The 21,967-nt window shown below is 39.9% G+C and overlaps 2 protein-coding genes across 2 annotated transcripts in view; one reads left to right on the top strand and one right to left on the bottom strand.

Annotated features, from left to right (window-relative positions):
* Positions 1-2,204: 2,204 nt before the first annotated feature.
* grem2b (gremlin 2, DAN family BMP antagonist b) lies at positions 2,205-2,737 on the top strand (the record flags this gene model as incomplete). The annotated part of the gene is given in 2 exon segments (XM_080835853.1): positions 2,205-2,235; positions 2,238-2,737. Coding segments are annotated over 2 exon segments (531 nt in total).
* A 1,564-nt stretch (positions 2,738-4,301) lies between these two features.
* fmn2b (formin 2b) overlaps positions 4,302-21,967 on the bottom strand; it is a gene marked incomplete at both ends in the record, with an annotated part of 33,227 nt that continues 15,561 nt past the window's right edge. Inside the window, 14 exons of the mRNA XM_080834025.1 lie at positions 4,302-4,331; positions 4,433-4,514; positions 9,169-9,318; positions 9,755-9,806; positions 10,598-10,690; positions 11,002-11,122; positions 11,741-11,800; positions 12,151-12,297; positions 12,428-12,557; positions 12,891-12,982; positions 13,506-13,567; positions 17,581-17,668; positions 19,244-19,391; positions 19,693-20,702. Of these exons, the coding sequence (XP_080690151.1) occupies positions 4,302-4,331; positions 4,433-4,514; positions 9,169-9,318; positions 9,755-9,806; positions 10,598-10,690; positions 11,002-11,122; positions 11,741-11,800; positions 12,151-12,297; positions 12,428-12,557; positions 12,891-12,982; positions 13,506-13,567; positions 17,581-17,668; positions 19,244-19,391; positions 19,693-20,702 (2,265 nt within the window). The remainder of the gene's footprint in view (positions 4,332-4,432; positions 4,515-9,168; positions 9,319-9,754; positions 9,807-10,597; positions 10,691-11,001; positions 11,123-11,740; positions 11,801-12,150; positions 12,298-12,427; positions 12,558-12,890; positions 12,983-13,505; positions 13,568-17,580; positions 17,669-19,243; positions 19,392-19,692; positions 20,703-21,967) is intronic.

Raw genomic sequence — 21,967 nt, forward strand, 5'->3', positions numbered from 1 at the left:
GTCACAGAAGGAGGGGAGGATGGGCCGATAAGGGCCTGATGTAACCCATAGGTAAGATCCACTGAACTGTATATCTGTATTGATGCAGCTGTAACTAAAATGAGTTAACATTGCCACAAGTGTTGATCATTGCACCAAATGGCCAAGGTATGAATGATTCCATCATTTCAACACATGAAAGAGGACAATTCGTATTTTGGAAGTGTTAGCAAATGTGGTCAGTTAAAAGTGTTTTATTTTGTAGATTGAGTGGTTCCTCAGTTACAGAACCCCCTGTTAACGGAAGTTCAAGACATTTGGTATGCTTCCAAAGTCTTGATAATTACTTATGCCAAGTTTGACGATGTTTGATATTAACATTAGAAGATAATGGCCCCATGCACCAAGCCTAAATGGATCTTATTTTCAAAATGATTTTATGTATCAAAATTCCTTTGACACCATTTTGTGGACATGGTTTGGAAGTGCTGCACACCAACCTTTGTGCAACTCAGACAACCTATGGCAAGTTTGAAAAAAAAGTGATTTTACACATTAAGAATAGGTTATTAGAATAGAAGCTGATTGAAAGTCTGGAGATGATGTACTCCAAATCTAATGAGAATCAGAGGAACCGGAGTTTGTTTATCCTCCATTTCTATTTCCAAATAGAGTGAGAGTTGTGTGTGTGAAAGTGGTTAAAGCCAAAGCTGGATCTGATTACGTCCACATGCAACCACCAGGGGGAGCCGTACACTAAAGGGCTAAAGGGCGATGGAGATCAAGGCACACCTCCTCTAGTCCAGTACTAAAGAAGCAGATCAATGGCACCAGAGGATCAGACGCTGCTAAAGCGCAAACACGTATAATTTACGAACCTCTACTGGAATAGCTTCATCCAAAACACCCTGGCCTGATCAACCTTCACCACAGGTAAAATGCCGTTCAGTAGCTTATCTTTTGATAATAGAGTGCAGTGCCTTCACCACTCTAAGGGACACATGAACATGTGTACAAGAGATATTTATACTGTCATTTTGCTTGGAGTGTTGTGTTAGTACTCTGATTTCTTTTCATTTTGTTCCCAATATTGACTGACTTTTCAGGGATAAACAGCAATTTTCCTTCTGACCTCTAATACAATGACAACTCAAGTATAATGATCAGTGTGACTGTTTAGAGCATGAACGTACTCAGGTTAAAGTATATGGGAAAAAAAACATGATTTAAAAATAAATGTACAATTTACGCTTGTAAGTTTGTTTAGAAGTTTGTGTTAACTCCAGTAATGTGGTCTGAGATCTCCCTCAGTCTCTGAAGGTGCAGTGGGAGGATAGGAAAGGGTTAATGATCCGATTAATTCTTTCTCACTGAACTGGTGACTGCTCCACCTTGCACTGTTAGCTTGTGTGGTAAAGGATTTGGGAGAGAGAAAAAAATGTGTTTTATATTCTGGGTATTTTATATCAACTGGGCATCCTTTGTACTGAATTCTATGAGAAATGAAGCTGAACTTTGAATGTATTTACTAATTCACTAGGAGTGGTCATGCTACTGTCTGCTTGAATATGCAAATTATATGCAGTGTGATGAAAATGAAAACGATTTGACAATATTACTATCCTGTATCGATGAAGATGATCCTACTGCTGCAATATACTAGCAACAGAGATGAGAGTTAGAACTATACAATGCCCACTAATACAACTATACAATAACATCTAATAGAACTTTACAATGACATCTAATGAGAAATCCGAATGGCTCGGTAAATGAATGAAACAATTGCCATATGCCTTTCCTTTGGAAATGAATTTGATTTTAATTGTATAGATCAAAACACATTCTGTGGTTTACATTGTAGTGACATTTAATAGATATGCATCAAAGGAATGTTGACACATCTCATTTCAAATCCCAAAGCTGATACCCATTACATTATTTGGATCAGCACATCTGAACATTTGTCTGGTCACAAGTACATGGTTTACAATTTAAGTTTTTCTATAATTTTTGTCCCAGTGCTCCCATTAGTCACATTAAGATCTACTAACTCCTGCACTTTGAAGCCAATGGTGTGGGGAAATTATGACATTTTGGTGTGTGTGTGTGTGTGTGTGTGTGTGTGTGTGTGTGTGTATCTGCCCGCTTCATGTAGTGTGTCCCCGTTATTCCTTTTCATTTGTGACAAAAGTATTTATCCCAATGCACCTTCTCTCTGTGAAATGTCTGATGTTTTCCATTTGATTCACAGAAGGACAGGATGAACTGTATGGTTCTATTGGTGGTGGTTCTTGGCTTGTCAGCCGCTGGTGCACGCACACACCACCCACACGGCTTCATCCCCTCACTCTACAAGACTCATGGCAACACTTCTAGCCGTCAGGCGCATCGCAACAAACAGGACATTCTGGCCTCGAGCCGGGCAGCACTGGTTGTGACGGAGCGCCGGTACCTGAAGAGTGACTGGTGTAAGACTCAGTCTCTGCGGCAGACTGTGAGTGAGGTGGGCTGTTTGAGCCGCACGGTCATCAATCGCTTCTGCTACGGCCAGTGCAACTCTTTCTACATCCCACGGCATATCAGGGACCAGGAATCCTTCCAGAGCTGTGCTTTCTGCCAGCCACAGAAGTTCACTATGCTCACAGTACAACTGGACTGCCCAGAACTGCAGCCAACCTTCCGTCATCGCAAGATCCAGCGGGTCAAACAGTGCCGATGTATCTCCATCAGCCTAAGCAAGTCAAGTCAGCGGTGAGGGGGATTTGGCTTGTGCTATTTAGTATCATTAGTATGATACACAAAAAAAAAAAAAACATCTCTGTTTAGACACAGCAAAAATGGAGGACTCCTTCTTTTACGATAAACACAGTATTATGTGCAGCAGTTAACATGAAGCTCTTACTTCACATATGTTATGTCAGTTAACACCGCGGACACTCAGACAGGAAAACAACACATTGCATCCCGTGGGTCAGTACCTTCCACCTGCTCCTAGTGAAAACCTTTCCTAAATACATCTGATTTCATTCACATGCCTGTGTTTAAAAAGATCTTAAAATATCCATAAACTGTGATAGCTATTGTGACTTCCAAGTGAGGTACAATCACAGGAGTCAGAATAAAATGTTGACTTTATTTATCCTTTTATTTTACATATATTATATTGTTTTTAAAACAAAAAATATACAGACATTTATTGCACATGGAATAAACTCTGAACTTTTGGATTATTCATCGATTGACAATTGTAACGCAAAACTGACATGCTGGAAGTACAAAGTAAGTACTACAAGTGTTTTACACAGAATGTTCTACTTTACATTAGATCATAATGCCTTTTTTTACATACATCTTAGGCAAAACGTCAAGCATGGTCAATGAAAATTAATTTTGCCAAATTAAACATAATGCAGCATACTTGCTCAAATGAGCACTTTCAAGTAGGACATGTCTTCAGTACAACTAAAAACTCTTGGTTGATAAAAGAGTGCTAAGATCAATTGACACCATTTTTGAAAAGGATATGATAAGCATTCCACATTTCCATACTGTAAAGCATTTGACCTGAATGTCCCCAGCATTTCAAAGCCTCTGTCAGCAGAGGACTACATACCAGAGAGGACCAGTGGAGATAATAATAACTTAAATGTGCTTTCCCCTTCATTAACTAAGATTCAATATGCATGAGGGATACAATGACTTAAGTCTGGTAGGTGTGGTGCATTCTTTAATCAGACAAGGGCATTTAATCATGTAATCATTCATAATTTAATCATTCACTTTTCCATTAAAAACCTGGGGACCGAAACAAGGCTCCACTGGACAATATCCCATCATAGTCTATGAATGTCAGTAAAAACTGGAATTTCACGTTCTCTTTCTCTCTTCCTCTGTCAGTCCCCCACCTCTCACATAAGGACGCACACACACACACACACACACACACACACACACACACACACACACTTACAATAATAATATTGCTTTAACAAGGATTGCAAAATATACACAACATATTTGGGATGACACACAAGGACGATTTCAGAGCACATACTGTCTTTGTGGTGGGTTTCAATGATAGATGTGGTTTCTGCTCTGGAAGTGTTTTTGTGTGAGTGGGTTTTAATGATAGATGTAGTTTCTGTGTTCTTTTGTGAGCTTGAAATGTGGCTAGGTGTTGTTGCATTCCACACAACAAGGCGTGACATCGGTAAATCAGACACAATATTCCTCTGATGAAGCAGGTTGAACAGCAGTGGGTTTATAGTCCATACTCACTGTTTTTGGGTTTATCATTTTCCCTTTTTTTCTTAAATCAATCAAGTCTTCCCAATTCCAAGTTTGGCTTTCTGGAGAGAAAAACAGAACAAAAAGAATATCTTAAAATAAGCTAGTATACCATTTAGATTAACCGGCATCTTACATTTTATTTAGGGAAAACAAGACTTACAATTCCAGAAGCATGTTTGGGTTTGACACTATAGCTGGCCTTCTCCTTGACTTGCTTGAAGTGTTCCTCTGCAGCTTTCACTCTGGAGGAAAGAGTTGCAAGAAAAACCTCAGTGCAAGAAGGAACACATATCTGAATAGCGTTAGGGTAAGAACCTCAGTGTAAGAAGGAACATATATCTGAATAGGGTTAGGGTAAGAACCTCAGTGCAAGAAGGAACACATATCTGAATAGGGTCAGGGTAAGAACATCAGTGTAAGAAGGAACATATATCTGAATAGGGTTAGGGTAAGAACCTCAGTGTAAGAAGGAACATATATCTGAATAGGGTTAGGGTAAGAACCTCAGTGTAAGAAGGAACATATATCTGAATAGGGTTAGGGTAAGAACCTCAGTGTAAGAAGGAACATATATCTGAATAGGGTTAGGGTAAGAACCTCAGTGTAAGAAGGAACATATATCTGAATAGGGTTAGGGTAAGAACCTCAGTGCAAGAAGGAACACATATCTGAATAGGACAATTCTTAACCAATAACAATGCAGTGGCCACAAAATGAATATTCAAAAAAAACTTCGAACACACATTCTCTCCTGTGAACCACAGATCTACAATAAAACCATAAAGGCCATCAGCTTGAAAGACATGTTTGTTATATGTGTAGCACATAAAGTTTATAAGTACTTTTTTTTCAAATGGAAGAAGAATGGAGACATACTTTTGGGGAGGTAGATACTTTGGAGAAAGCTTGCGACTAGGTCAGCCGGTCGGTAGTAAGAATGTTTGGTTGTTTAAGTTAATTTAAGTGCTCAATAAACTTGCAAGTTTGTGAATTTAACTAAGCTCCGTGTCAGAGTGAGATGCCCCCAGCTATTTTAACCATTACATATGCACAAACAGAAATAGTAAGAAAACCCAGGTAGCGGTGTTAATTAAGTTTTTTTGTAATGTGTTAAATATTTCAATTTTGAAAAAAATGAACATGTTAAATTTGACAGCCATAAAGAGCCATTTCAGTTTGTAATGGACAGATGGTGGAGGAAGAAAGCAGAGAGGAAAGGTCGCTGCTTGTTGCTTTCCTCACATTTTGTTCAGTCAGTATCTACGTCAGACATTGATTTCTCCAATGCTCCATGCAAGTGTATCAGAGAGACAACTTTACAGCTTTTCTCTACTCTTGAACTTCCACAAACTAAATAAAAGAACGGGACAATAAGAAAAGACAGCAAGGAAAGCCTGTGATGGTTTAAAGGTGGAGTAAGTAGCTTTTACCAGCAACTAGACCCACAAAATGTAATCCTGATGTAATGCATAAACAACATGAATGTGCATTCTACACCTCTAGGTGATCAGTTAACCATTTCATTTAACACATCAGTAGTGTCTTATTGCGTTTTCATTTTTTGACAACATAAAAACCTAATACACCTGTAGGTTATAGTTGGTGGAGCAGTGGTGAACTATTTGAGACAAAAAACAGCATCTGGATAGCAGAAGTGGCGTGTGTCTTTAGCTAATGTTCTGAATCCATAATGAAACATGCCTCCATCCGCTTTCGTCTTCCACTCTGTAAACTTCAGAGAAATGAGTAAACATGCCACAAGCAAAAGAAAAATCACCCTTCGATCCTCAAGACACATTGTTTCACAAATGTTTAAAATTAAGAGAAAAACGGCTTCTTCCTGCCATCACTTCACCAGGTTATGCACTTGATGGTTTAAAGAAATATTTATGTAAAATCTCTGGCTCAGTTGAGGTGGTCACAGGAGTAGGTTGTAGGAAATATATATTATCAGTTGTAGGAGTCATGCACAAGGTTTGAGAAATATGATATGAAGGGTACATCTTGAGACAGATCTGCAAAAGATAGCTCTGGTCCAGTGAAGACTCCAAATTACACAGATAATATATATTTGTTGACGCAGAGTCTTATCAGACACCCGCATCGAACCACTGGAAGCTAAAGGTAACATTTAAATATTCATTTTATTACCTGGGTTACAAAATGATTTGGGTCATTTAACCAGCCATCCCCACAATAAATGACTTCCAATTTGGCAGATAAAATCTAATTTTAAACACATGGTGCATTTTCAGGCAAACACATTTAAAGACTGGCATAAGCAGCACACAGCAGGCAGTTCTTTTTACAGACAGACAGACAGACAGACACACACACACACACACACACACACACACACACACACACACTGTTTTATACAGTGCATTCAGAAAGTATTCAGACCTCTTCACTTTTCCACATTTTGTAATGTTTCAGCTTTACGCTAATATCATCACAAGTTCAAATGTATTAAAAAGGAAAAACTAAAATTGACATTGCCATAAGTATTCACACCCTTTGCTCCAACTTCTCTATTGGATGTGATTTGGAAAGCCACATAGCTGTCTATACAAGGTCTCACAGTGCACAGTGAAAATGCATATCAGAGTGACAACCAAGTCATGAGGTTGAAGGAACTGCCTACAGAGCTCAGACAGGATTATGTCAAGGCACAGATCTGGGGGAGGCTACAAAAACTTTTCTGCTGCATCGAAGGTTCCCAAGAGCATAGTGAATAACTGAAGGTTCCCAAGAGCATAGTGTATATCAGAAGGTTCCCAAGAGCATAGTGTATAACTGAAGGTTCCCAAGAGCATAGTGTATATCAGAAGGTTCCCAAGAGCATAGTGTATAACTGAAGGTTCCCAAGAGCATAGTGAATAACTGAAGGTTTTGAAAAAGGAAGATGGAGAAGCGCGCCGGGGGTTTTATAGGCTCCGGTGGGGGCGGGGCCAGAGCCCGGCGCACTTCTCCCTGCCTAGCAGCGTGAATGAATACGTTTTTCGAACAAGTCCATGACACTAGGTCAAGTCCCGTTTATTATATCGCAGTTTCTGCGATAAGGAACTGAAGGTTCCCAAGAGCATAGTGAATAACTGAAGGTTCCCAAGAGCATAGTGTATAACTGAAGGTTCCCAAGAGCATAGTGAATAACTGAAGGTTCCCAAGAGCATAGTGAATAACTGAAGGTTCCCAAGAGCATAGTGAATAACTGAAGGTTCCCAAGAGCATAGTGAATAACTGAAGGTTCCCAAGAGCATAGTGAATAACTGAAGGTTCCCAAGAGCATAGTGAATAACTGAAGGTTCCCAAGAGCATAGTGTATATCAGAAGTTTGGAACAATCAGGACTCTCCCTAGAGCTGCGGCGTGGCCAAGCTGAGCAGTCAGGGGAGAAGGACTTTGGTAAGAGAGGTGACCCAGAACACGGTGGTCAATCAGGGGAGAAGGGCCTTGGTAAGAGAGGTGACCCAGAACACGGTGGTCAATCAGGGGAGAAGGGCCTTGGTAGTGTGTGCATGGGAGAAACTTCCAGAGGGACAACACTGCAACCGATCTGGGCTTTGTGGCGAGTGGCCAGATGGAAGCCTCTCTCTTAATTGAAATGACTAACAAAATTTTAAAAAGTAAAGGGGTCTGAACACTTTCTGAATGCACTGTATTTTATAAGATAGATTGACTTGCCCCCTACAAATTATATCAAAGAGCTTATCAACAGTTTCAGTCTCAAAGCCAAGCTCTACATGTGGACACACAGTCAGCAGGGTTCGGTTGCTGGGGCATATCACATTACATGGGGTCATACTGCCATCCCTTATAAGCTGCTATGACTGTGCATGTCCAAGAGCATTTAGTCACATTACCACGTGGTTACATAATACACCTCCAAAAGTAGGTCAATTGCTTTTAAATGCTAATATCAGTCCAGATTCCAAAAGTGCGCTGCTGCACTGCATGAAGGCATAAGGCTTGGTTGAATTTCCCATTGGGACGTGGTCTTAAGAAGGTCAGTTTACTTCATAGATGTGCAAATATAGAAAGTAGTGGGCACATTACCACCTTGAAGGTACATTATCTTCTGCTACCCAAATCCATTCTGCCTTATGTAAGAGCCACTTTAATTAACGGCACAACAGATACGTCATTCCATATGTTCACCTGACAACCTTGCTACACTTGAGTAAGTATTATCTGACTTTTGTTGTGCATCACGAAACAGGGCCAGTCACACTGCATGAATGCCTAATAAATAAGAGCTAACACTGAGAACTGATCAAAGGAAATGGCATCCATTTTTAGACTGCTTATATGCTACAGCAAAGTAGGCTTTACTGAGAACAGTTCAGTCAATGAGTGGATCTAAATATTCCCCCTGAAGGCACACATTATCATGGTTATTATCGCACACAACATAAATATCTCATAAAATTGACACGCATGTAAGTACTGGTGAGCAAACCAATTTTTAAACGTAGATTGTAAACCCTAAAATGGCCAGCGGTTGAGAAATGTCCAAGTTTGAGTGCTTTATAGCCTGAAATAACTGGCCAGTTTTGCCCTTCAGCGGGCAATGTGGTGTCTACGTTTGTGTCTATGGGCTACGACAGTGAAAACAGTGAACGGGGTGGCCATATTTGATGGATTTCAATTGTGAGCACAAACAGATGTAGTGCTTTAGCATGCATGAAAGAAAATGAGAATTCTCCTCCTGCCCTTCAGATACTGTGCTTAATCATGTGCTCCACAACTTGCCTTGTTCAAACAGGGCCCTGTGACTTCTATGACCATAAGAATGAATATAAAAACACTTTATTTAAGAAATGGAACCCCAGAAGACAGACATAAAAATATAACAGCATACCCACGAATGAAACAAACAGTTACGAGGAAGACTTGCCTTTCCTGAAGCATTACTCTGCTCTCCTTCTTCCAACGATCCTTAAAGTCAGTGGAGAACTCGTGCCAAACTGAGAAAAATGCGTTGGGTGATACCTCCTTCTCCCCTGATTTAGCCTTCACAGAGAAGTACACTGTTAAATCTAAGAATCTGAAAAAGAATAAAAAGTACATCATCTCAAAGTTAGTTATTTAGTTATTTTTCAGTGATCTAAAAATTAAATTATTTTCAAGTGCAAAGAGTAATTAATAAAAAAAGGTCCTGATACACCTTATCTTGATTAAGAGTTAGAGTGTATTGTATACGTTCCCTTCTGAATTACACATGTGTGTTGGGAAGATTAAGCAAGTAAGCAAATTATGGAATTGTATTTATTTAAGTCCTATTTAAGTGCCATTAACAGTGCTTTAACAAACCCATAAATACTTGAATTTTAAACATCACTCATTCCTCTAAAATAACTGTCTTTGCTTTCTTTTCATCCATAGAGTACACTCATAAATGTCATACATGACTTCACACATGTAAGTAAATGTATCCCTTCAGTCCTGTTCATATGTTTCAACATTCTTTAAACATGTCTTACATTCCGTGGGTTTCTCCCAGCTGCGTCTCTTCAGCCTCCAGCTCAAGTTTTGCTGCAAGAGAGAAAAAAACCAAAAACATGGCTATTTACATGAGGTTTACATCTTGTTTCATTACCATAACATGTGTACATGCTATACACAACTCTCTTTCTAAGCAAATGCAAAATCTATAGACTTTAGTATGTTTGTATAGCTTTTTACAATTTTCATGACCTGTATTCTTCATTTGCATTATGCTTTAGCATCTCATGTTTAATTGGCTATTACTTTACATAACTAAATCCTTTTAACCAGATTGGCCAAACACCTCTTGCCAGGACCCCTCTTACTTGAAATCTTTAATTTGTATTAGGACCTGTTAGCATTATCATCATCATCATCATCATAATCATCAACTTTCCCACATGGTGAAGGAACCAAAATGAGAGAGAACAGACTGATAACTCAAGAATCATCAACTGATGCTCAAGAAATGGAGCCATTGAAAAGAACTAAACTCTGCTGTCAGACGTGGGTCAGATGCATTGGCCTTAAAGAATAAAAAATACAGAACACCCCCTTAGGCCTCAAGAATATAGCTCCTACACAAGCTGAGCCCAGAGCAGAAGTGTTAAAATGTATCGTCCTCACCTGTGAAAACTGTGAAATGGTGTTCAACAGTCTACTTGTCGACTCCTCCAATACACTGTTACTGTTCAACATCAAATCTAATAGGATGCTATTGAGGTTAAGCTAGGCCACAGAGCACCAAAGCTACACATTCTTTCTCTCATTGTCACATAATATTGCTCTGCTGGAAGAGTGAGGTGGCCATGGCAGGTGCCTAGACACAAATCTTTCACCTTTCTGTAGGAAGTCCTCCATGTTGTCTTTGAAGGGTTGCAGGTGTTCTTCTGAAGATACTTTGCACACTGATTCCACTTCCTTTGTACATGCTAAAAGCAGAAAAGATCGGGTTAGAAGCTATTCATCTTTTTTATCATCTGTACTAAGGCTGATCCTACACATACAAGTGAATTTCTTCTGAAATTATTTAAACTAAAAGAGATTTTTCTCGGGATCACCAACAATGCTGCCAACTCCAAAGGGTTAACCCACTGGGTGATTTAAAAGGGTAAGAAAAAATGACTTTTCTATGGGCAGTGTTTACCATTAAGTCACTGGATGCTTGTTAACTGCTAACCCCACGTAAACAAGTAAACTGTTCAAACAAAACTTCTTTATATTTACATAAAGATGTCGTTACCTACGAGATCTCTTCTTAACTTGGAGAGGTCCCTTTTAAAGTCTTCAAATTTCATCTGGGAGGCCTGGAAAAGATCCTGAGGCTCGGGAATAGGATAAATGCGTGTCTCTTTGGTGGCATCCTTGGTGGCATCCTTGGTGGGATCCTTGGTGGCATCCTAAAACCCCAAAACACACATACAATTGTAAGTGTACCAAAGAAATGACAACCATAAAAATAATGCAAAATGTTTTATAACATAATTTAGCTTGAGAGAGAGGCTTTTTTATTTAGCATCCAATCAAATTATTATGGAGCATGTAACACTTGAGGTATACACTGACAGCAGAAGGCTTAGTGCAAACAATGATTTACCAAAACATGTATAGGGCTAGAACACGTGCTTCTCCGACATTATTGACAAATCTGATCAAACAGAGCCAAATAGAGTATCAGGCATACTGCTGTAGCCAGAGTACAAATAAAGGTGCTTCCACTTCCATAATCCTCACTGATTAGCCTCCCAGACAGCTAGCGACACAATATCTAATGAAAAGCTCATTTGAAGCAGCAATTAAGCTAAAAGCCACCAGATATGATATCCCTTGCAAAAACAGCCATGTTGGCACAGTTTAAAGCTAGCTAGTAACTGATGTATTATGGCAATGTATTTAGTGACATGAACCTATAGAAGCTGTATTTTTCACAAGATTTCTGACCAACATCCCAAAAGTAACATATCCAGAGCAGAAATAAGTACCTCATCAAAGTTCCGCAGGTAGTAAGCCACAATGTAAGCCAAAAGGCTGCTTTTATTGTCCTGAAAGAGGAGGAAAACTGGTTATTTGTTTAAAAAGAAATAAAATAAAAATCACACAAACAAACAAAAACAGGACCAGTACAACTACTTCCACTCTTTCTCCTCTTTCTTTTTTTCTTCTTCTTGTTACTTTCATCATAAGTAATATACCATCCTGAGTTGGTGCCTTAAAGCTCAATTGTTAACAATCCCAGCCATTTATTTAGAGCACTGCCTACAGTGTGCAAGTCAGTAAACTGCAAAAGAGTTCTTTGACACATAGTGCACATTTACATTTACAATAGTCAGTATATAACATAATGTTTAAAGATGTATACCATCTATGCTCCATGGTCTGTGGGCCTACTCACACTGGTCTTCACATCCTTCAGTTTGGGGAGAATGTCCAGGGAGAACCCATCAGCTTGGCCTCGAGACCTATTCCCTCCATTCATAAAGTTCCCAAAGGCTAACACCAGACCCAAAATCCTCATCACCCCAGAACCTTTTTGCAAATTCTACATAAACAACCAGTCATAGACAGATACATGGAGGGGGAAAGAAAAGATGAGAAGGATTACATTTACAGATGATGCAATATTCACCTGAAATATGATACTATGTGGTAAACAGAAAAGAAGAACTTACTGAGCAGACTCTCTGCAAGATATCCAGCTTGCGGTGGATTGAAGTTATGCTTTCAGCAAAGGTTGACTGAAAGAGGATACAAAACACCCTTCCTGAGAAACTGGGGATTTGGGACAACTGATAGAGGAACCTAAAATAGGGATATAAAACAAGTACTTATAAAGACAGCAACATTAAGATCTGATTCATCACGTAGGAACCACATGGACACTTAAACAGGAACACAAGGAATCATTCCAAGGTCATCTCAAAATCCTGGTGAATTCTTTCTGTGTTATTGGGGAAAATTGCTTGACTGACATGTAGAGTAATCGAGGCTACTGCACCCACCCAAAACATACTTCCACTTCACTAAAACGATCAGCCAATGTTGCTTTTATATCACATGACCCTTTCAAACTTGAAATAGCTGCAATTCTGGTCTCTGTATGCAAAAGAGTTTTGGAGAAAACAGTCTTCTTACTGTTCTGGTTTGTCCAGAGGTTTTGCGCTATCTTTTCCCTTTGAGGACTTGATGTGCTTTTCAATCTTATCCATCTCGTCCTGTTGGGCGCTCTAAGTGAAAGATGAAAACATGAGATTACAACACGATACATGCTGGTGTACTCAGTTCAGATGATTTAAGAGAAGAATTCTTTGAAAAACAAAAACGGACAGTCAGTCTTTGATGGTGCAGCCAAAGAAAGGACAAAAATAAGCTTTTGTCTCAACTTTGTAGGGCACGTTCATAAATAACCACCTAGGCTATCAAAGCCCACTCGTCATTTGTCTATTTCTGACGATTATACTAACTATTTATTCAGAAGAACACATCTTTAATTGAACGGATATCTCATGGGCGATGAGCTGTTATTGATGGGAACGCACCCCCTCTGTTAGTGTATTTGTTTGCACATCTGATTATGTCCTTTGTTCTAGTATGTGTCCCAATTGTTACATCCAAAATTGTAAAATACAAATGCACAGCAGGAGAAGATTTGCTCTTAACAGTTATATTTGCAAACAGGTGTGTGTATGCTTGAATAGTTTTTTTTTTGTACGTAAATGTGTGTGTGTGTGTGTGTTACTTCATCCTTACATTTTCAAAAAGAGCTTGCAAAGTTTCCAAGTCAACCACAGTGTTGTCCAGGTTCAGGATTGCTGTTAGACAGGAGGGACAAAGAAAGCAGTAGAATTAGTGTAAGACATTCAGAGCAACGGGTGGGGAAGAAAATCAGTATACCTCATGGCTAGTAGAGTGGCAATGTCCCATGCTCAACATAGAGTTGGGAGAACCCTCCATTCTAACAGCAAACTTGTATCTGGGGATGTCAGATACTTAACAACACCAAAATAAACAGACTAACATATTACATATACATACATATTATTATTCAAATGTAAAACCTTCCCTTCATAGCTTTGCGACACTACACAATTATGACAAGATAAAAAGAAAGAGAACCAACACCAAGTTAACCTGGATCATTACTGGGAGGCCTCGTCTTGGGCTTAATCCACTAATGAATTCGTTTTAACTTGAGACCTCTGGCCAGGGTTAAATACTCCATCTACAAACCTGACAGCTTTGGAGCAGATTTGGACATACTTCTTCACCATTTCCCACAGGATTTGGTGTAATTCTACCAGAGCATAATGGTAAGCAGCTTAATGGCTGTGCGATGAACCGAATGGCAATTAACTGCATTGGCTGTTCGATTCTCTGTATGGCAGCAGTCACAGATGTCTACTTATTTTGGGTTAAAATTAGTTCATGGGTTCATAGTACCTGGTCCTTTAGGGTAAGGGGAGTGATACAAGTTAGCTTGATAACTATTCTTTCAATTATTATTTCGAAGTACCATAGTCACATCATAATCTACATTTACAATATTGTACAATAAAGGCCCTGTCCTATATGTCCTGAAATAAGGATATTATTGGTCACTAAATTAGAACATTCTCTTGAAAAACAACATTGTGTTCCTGTAGTCACATAAAGTCAAATTTATTTATGGGACAACCCAAAAACACAAGATTAGATCAAATAAAACAATCAAAAGAGAGGATAATACAAATAACTAAATCTTTAAAAGAATGAATTTATTAAAATAATCAATAAAATAATTAAATTCACAAAATAAGGAGAAGAAATAAAAGAGGATTTAGATAAGATCCAACTTTGATATTGTGCAGATTAGAGGTAAAAAACTGTAAGCATCTAACCAGAAATGCAAAAAGAATAGTATTATTTATAGATAAGTGCAGGTATAATTAAGTACCACACAACATAAGTGATGCTATATCTTACAGTTTGCACAGGATTTCTGTCAATAAAAGACGTTTACTACCAAAAATAAATACGTTGAAATTCTCATTCTAGTATGTGATCATAACTGGGGCATGCTTAAGCCACCTGATGGAAGACTGCAGCAGTCTGACTCCTTTAATCTCCATCAGATCATATTCCTTCCTACTAGGTTTGATACCAAAAACCTTGAAAAGGCCATGCTGATACTATCCTCAGAAACTCCCCTTATATGTATCAGTCTGGTGTGCTTTGCAGTGATATTGGTGATCACTGTTTTATTGGCAGTGTTAGATCAAAGTCTTCTGTTGAACAGCCTGTTCGGACCAGTTGTACATTTTCTTTTTTTAAATGTCGACATCCAAGCCTTTTTATTTGATCTGACCAATGTGAAATGGTCTACTCTAGAGCAAAGGTATTCAACCGGCGGTCCGCGAAGAGGTACTGGAGGGGGTCCAGTCCCCTCTTCCAAAAATTAAAAACGTCCAATAGGCCACATAAACATAAAGAGATAGATAAAATATGCTTTCTTTTCGTTAAAATCAATACAAAGGCTATGCCTTCACGCATCATTTGATCACCATGGCAATATATGCTATTTTAGCTACATTTAGTTTAGCTATCTGGTGCCAAAACACGTTACCTGCCATAACCATACAATTTGAAACAATGGGTTGTTTAGTAATTTCTTTGAACTTAAGCTCCACGTCAGACACCACTGATGGCGGTTCAGATGATCTACATTCAGAGGATGCCAACACCCCTTCCATGCACAGCCAAAAGCGCAAACGGGAGAGGACACGTAATATTCAGAGAATTATCTGAAGTTTGGCTTCACCTACCAAGCAAGTGTGCGTGGTTTGCTCTTCTGTGCAAGAAACGAAACTATGAAACCATCCAAGCTGCAATAACACTTAAAGACAACCCATGCTCACTTGAAAGAAAAAACATTTAATATTTCCTGTTTAAAATCTTTGAGGGCAAGCAGAGCTAACTTTAAAAGCCTCTTATCAAGTTGCATTACATGTCGCTCAAACCAAAAAGCCATACATAATTGCTGAAAGTTTAATATTGCCAGATGTGCAACACAATGTTTGGGAAGAATAAGTGCGTACATTTTTTTTAAAAGCATCCCAATGCCCGCCCTATTGATGCATTGGCAGCTGATGTGAGGGCACTACTAGTCGCCAAACTCCTGGAGGCTGATTATTTTGCACTCCAATTAGATGAATCTACCGACGCTCAGCTTTTATATGTTAATTCTACCCTACGTATTTCTGTCAGAACATTTGAAGAAGATTCTTGTTGTTTGTGAACATGCTATCAGAGTTTACTGTGCTACCCGTCACCATCTTCCCGAGTGCTTTACTCTCTGCAAGCTAACTTGGACTAAGGAGAAAACTTTGAAGAAACGCCAAAGATTCCTCCAAGAACAGCGTCATCTTTCACCAACTACTGACTGAATGTAGCGTAAGATCACATAATGCCCCATAAATGTCACAGCCAATTTTAAAACCCATTTCAAGATGTAGACTTTTTAGCTCTGAGTTTCACAATACATTGCTAACACCTTGCCCCAGCCCAGGTAAGAACTAGTATTCAATAAGAGGAGTAGCGCACGATGCGAGTCGCCTCACCTGGTGAATAAGACGCGCATTGCATGCGATCTGAGGCGTAGCGCACGAAGCGAGTCACTCGAGGCGCATTGCGCGCAATGCATTGACTCTTATTAAAGCTCTTACTCATTCTCACAGAGACCAAACAAATAGCTAAACGGTAAAGCAGTGTTATTTATTTACTTAAAGAAACAAAACAAAAGCTACACGGTCAAGCAATGTCATTTATTTCCACGAAAAAAACGAAAACGAATCAAACTTACATTACCACTGCACACTCACAACCTTACAGATAATGCATAGAAGTTGTACTATAGCATTTGTATTCAAAGTTTACACTTTAATCTACCAAAGTACTCACCGTTCAACAATACAACTCCCACAAGTTGACAATGAGACGCAAATGGCAACTTTATTGTCATTGCACAGAGTACAAGTATTGAGGCAACGGATTCTAACCAGAAGTACAGATAGCAGAAGAGTGTAGAGTAGGCTATTCTATTTTATATAGGCCTAGTGGTAATATAAAAATAAATAGATGGGATATATACAGTATGATATGACAGTACAAAATGGGGTATGAGCAGTAACATTGGCACATAGGTGAGTTTAGCACTCAGAAACTATTTGTGGTTTCTACTAATAATGTCACTTAGAAAATGACTCTATTCTTCACCTAGAGCACTATGCATATTGATGAGAGAGGTGTAAACACATTGGGGCACCTCAGTCAAAGGTGTAAAGAGAATGGTCAGACAATGGCCAGGGACGAACCTCAAAGACAATGGACAGGGTGATTTACACGTCTTTATGTGTTTTTGTGAGTGTGTATTTTCTATTTCTATCAATAACTTTTAAGAAATAAATGACATGGCTTGACCGTAGCTATTTGTCTGTTTTGTTACCGACTTTCAACCACGAGAATGAGTAAGATCTTTAATAAGTGTCTCAACAACGTTTATCGTGACTTGTTACCGACTTTCAACCACGAGAATGAGTAAGAGCTTTAATAGAGTCTCAACCACGTTTATAGTAGGCTATGTGCGCCGTCTCAACCACGTTAATAGTATAGGCTATGCGCCTCGAGCGACTCGCTTCGTGCGCTACGCCTCAGATCGCATGCAATGCGCGTCTCATTCACCAGGTGAGGCGACTCGCATCGTGCGCTACTCCTCTTATTGAATACCGGAACTTAGCTCCCCAGCCATATATTTAAAGTCAGTGGAGATTGCTATTGAGGATTTGCTCACCATGTTGAATGTCCTTCATGTCCAGGTGGAGGCTAGACATCAGAATACCGACTGCCTGAGAACGTTTATTGTTCAAGAGTTTCATCACCTGAAAACAGAAAGAGCAGAAAGATTCATGAATGGCTGTGCAATTAAAGGAAATGCTCTCATCTAAGGTTGGGATCTCCTGGTCAAATCATTGTGCTACAAACTACCTCTGATTCCATGCCCGAGTAATAATGTCTTCTGTTGTTGTGAATACTGCATACATATGGCATAGAATTGCTAGAATATTTCATACTGTAATACTCCAGACAGTCTTGGTCAAACTTGTGGGAAACTTCCCGTGCTTTATTGTTCCAACAAGCATATAACAACCGAGTTGCTGTTTCAGCCACAACTCACGCTTTAACTCGAAATAGACAGCACCAACTTACTAACTATCATCTTCACTCTCACACCTGCACACGCACACACTCACGCGCACACACTTAACTCCACCCCCTAAATCTCCCTAAAAGGCACACAACATTTCAGGAAACCTAACAGGCACAGAACACAATATCACAGGATATTACAATACATATAGCATAGAACTGTCAGAATATTATACATATTGCTAGAATGCTGCATCCTTATTGCATACAAACCATTTATAAATCTATTTCCCACCTAAGTGGTATTCGTGTTTTGCTGAGAAATTTGAGAGGAAGGAACATGGGAAATGTTGTTATTGTCATTTCGCAGGCTAAATTTCAAGTATATGATTTAAACAAATACTCCAGTTTTCTGTGAGCAGCCCAAGGTCAAAGCAAATGGCTCATCCAAATGATTCTCAAACAAATGGCTCATCCAAATGATTCTCAAACTGTTTTTTAATATTCTGATACTCCCTGGAATACTCCCTGGAATGTTTTGGCAACATGCGTGGGGTCGAGTCAAATGATCAAAACATTCCAGGGAGTATCAGAATATAAAAAAAACAGTTTGAGAATCATTTCAAAAGGCAATGGTTCATTTATCTGACATTTTGGTGTGTAATAACAAAATAAAAATTGTCATATTGTGATCATATGGGGTGCCAGTTTTTTTTTCATATGGGGTGCCAATTTGTTTGTATGTCAAAATATCCAAGACAAATCCAAGAAAAAGTTTTGCTTTTTTCATATAAAACAACTGTTAATGCATTCATTATATCACAAAATAAAATACCAAATAAGTTATAAGTAATGAGACCAAATATTTAAAAATAAAGTGCTAATTTGACATCACATCCTGAAAGTTTTAAAAATGCGTGCTGGTTCGGTCAGTAGGGGGCACTGAGAGGCAGGAAAAGAAGCAAGGTAGTATATCCTTCCTTTGGAACATGTAACCAGCCAAGGTAGTATATCCTTCCTTTGGAACATGTAACCAGCCAAGGTAGTATATCCTTCCTTTGGAACATGTAACCAACCAAGGTAGTACATCCTTCCTTTGGAACATGTCACCAACTAGGGTAGTATACCCTGCCTTTGGAACAATTAACCAACCAAGGAAGTATATCCTGAATTTGGAACTTCCCACAGCGGCCAAAGCAGTCACTGTCACAGGCAAGTAGTCAAACCTAACAACCTAGCCTGTGTATTATAACACATCAGGGAGCCTCCAATATAAGGACTGATCCTGGGGACTGCAGGGAACTCACTTGTTTGGCTTTGGATTTAGTAATGGTGTCCGAGAGTGGCTTCTTCTTCTCCTTCACAGCACTTTTGGAGAACAGATCCACAAACTCATCGAAGTCCACACTGGGTTCCTCTATCATGTCCCACACCAGAGGAGTTGGACTGGGGTCCCTGAGAGCAGGTAGGTGGAAAACAGAAAAAATATCAATCAGTTTGGTGAATCGCTTCTTCGCATTCAATGATTGACTTTTTTTTTAACTCAAAAGCATGGCAAGCAGTTTTGTATAGAGCAGTCCCTATCATTAGGTGGGAAAATAGCCGCTTTCATCAGAACACATGCTCTTGAAACTAACTGCTGTATCACCATACAGTTAATGCACAGATGCTCCATATACATGACATTATATGGAATCCTATGAGCTATTTGCAGTTGGCAGTCAGTAAAAAAAGAAAATCCTTTTTGAATGATTACTTTTTTTCATGAAGCTGTATCCTTGTCCAGTACAGAGGCTTCATGGGTCTGGGTGGTTCCACAAGTCCCTTGCGAGGTGCCTTCTCATGCTGCATGCCCAATGCATATATGCCTAGGGGCAAAGGTGGGGGTAGGTGTCCCAAACCAAAGGACAGAGTCTGGGGTATGAGTTGACCTATGCCTGGAGGTGGTGGTGGAGGTGGCGGGGGTCCCATCCCGAATAAGGGTGGAGGAGGTGGAGGACCCATCCCTGGTAAGGGTGGAGGAGGTGGGGGTCCCATCCCTGGTAAGAGTGGAGGTGGCGGGGGTCCCATCCCTGGTAAGGGTGGAGGTGGCGGGGGTCCCATCCCTGGTAAGGGTGGGGGTGGTGGAGGTCCCATCCCTGGTAAGGGTGGGGGTGGTGGAGGTCCCATCCCTGGTAAGGGTGGAGGAGGTGGCGGGGGTGAGATTCCTGGTAAGGGTGGGGGTGGTGGAGGCGGTGGGTGTCCCATCCCTGGTAAGGGTGGGGGTGGTGGAGGTGGTGGGTGTCCAATTACTGGAAGAGGGGGGGTTGCTAAAGAGCCTGACAGAGATGGATGTAAAGGTGGAGGAGGTGGTGGTAAAGTCTGTTGGCAGTGGCACAAGATGCCTGGTGTCATGGTTTGGTCTGAAGGCAACCCCGATGAAGGCCCTGGCATGAGATGGTGAGGGGAGAAGGTCAGAGTGGAGTTTGAAGGCACTGCATATCTTAAGCCCTCCTCCAGTGGTGATGTTTGGACCGATTTGGCCTCTAGACAGCTGTTAAGCCGAACCTCCTCTTCCGTCTGCAGGTCCACATCACACATGGCTCTCAAAAGGCCCTCTTCCCCACCACATTCTTGGTCTTTTGTGCTAATGTCCTTATCCAGTAAGGGATACTGTTTCTCCAGCTCTGCTATTTTGGTACGCAGATCCTCAATAGTCTGCTCCAACTGCTCAATCACATTCACATGTTCCTTTTTCAACCGCACCGTTTTTAACACTGACTCCTCCTGAAGAGAGAGATGAAGAAGGCAGTTAAGTAGAGAATGGTGATATCTAACATTTCAAATGCATTCCTAGATTTTAAGCTGAATGGTATATTTGGAAGTGAAAGTGTGAATGCAGCTAAGAGATCAGTCACTATTTGGAAGTGTTAGATCCAAAACGTAGCCTACAAAAGTCATTTGCAGGCAGTGATATCTGGAGTGTTATTAACAGTTTGCATGATCAACGTTAACTTCTTTATCTATATTTGAGTTTATGACATAAAAAGTAACATTACAATTTGAAAAAACTTTTTATTGCTTGTTTGCATACAACTTGTTTCATTTTCACAAATAGGAAAAAGCATTTCTTTTAAAAAACACACTTGTTTTACAAGTACCAAATCACTTGCCTCCCTAAACAGACAGCCCCAATGATTTGAAGAACAACCTGAAACCTAAAGAATTTATATTTTTGGGGAGGTGTCTCAGGGAGGATCTTGCGACACTGTAAGACCTTTGCCTGCAAATGCTGATTGGTGTGGAAACATCATCACCTTAACCTATAAGAACATACGTGCATATGAGGTAACCTAGCTCTGTCCACTGTCTCTTCTCCTCCTACTCTACACTATATCCACTGACTGTCTCTTCTCCTCCTACTCTACACTATATCCACTGACTGTCTCTTCTCCTCCTACTCTACACTATATCCACTGACTGTCTCTTCTCCTCCTACTCTACACTATATCCACTGACTGTCTCTTCTCCTCCTACTCTACGCCATGTCCACTGTCTGGCTCTTCTCTTCTCTTCTCCTCTAGACTATGTCCACCGTCTGTCTCTTCTCTTCTCCTCTAGACTATGTCCATTGTCTGTCACTTCTCTTCCCCTCCTCCTCCACACTTTATCCACGGTCTGTCTCTTCTCTTCCCCTCCTACTCTAGACTACCGTAAATCCTCAAATTGTGGCCGGGGTCGTTTATTTACTTAGGCTGCACAGCGGCAGCGCACAGGCCTTTATTTGGGGTAGGCTTGTATTCGGGGCAGGCCTTTATTTATTACTTATTATAAGGCTCTTCAGAATGTTCCAAAAAACTGGAACTTTAAAGCCTGAAGAAAAAAAATTCTTAGCGGAAATCACGAAACGGCAACGAAATCATTAAAAAGTTTTGTTTTTGAAGGAATGTCTTCTATTGTTTTGGCAAGTAACTGTATAATAACAAATTCGCCTAGAAGGCTGTAACATGTCTTTTTTTGTTACAAACAGCCCATGAAATTAGCCAACAACA

The sequence above is a fragment of the Sprattus sprattus genome (genome assembly GCF_963457725.1).
Source record: "Sprattus sprattus genome assembly, chromosome: 3".
NCBI classification, from domain to species: domain Eukaryota; kingdom Metazoa; phylum Chordata; class Actinopteri; order Clupeiformes; family Clupeidae; genus Sprattus; species Sprattus sprattus.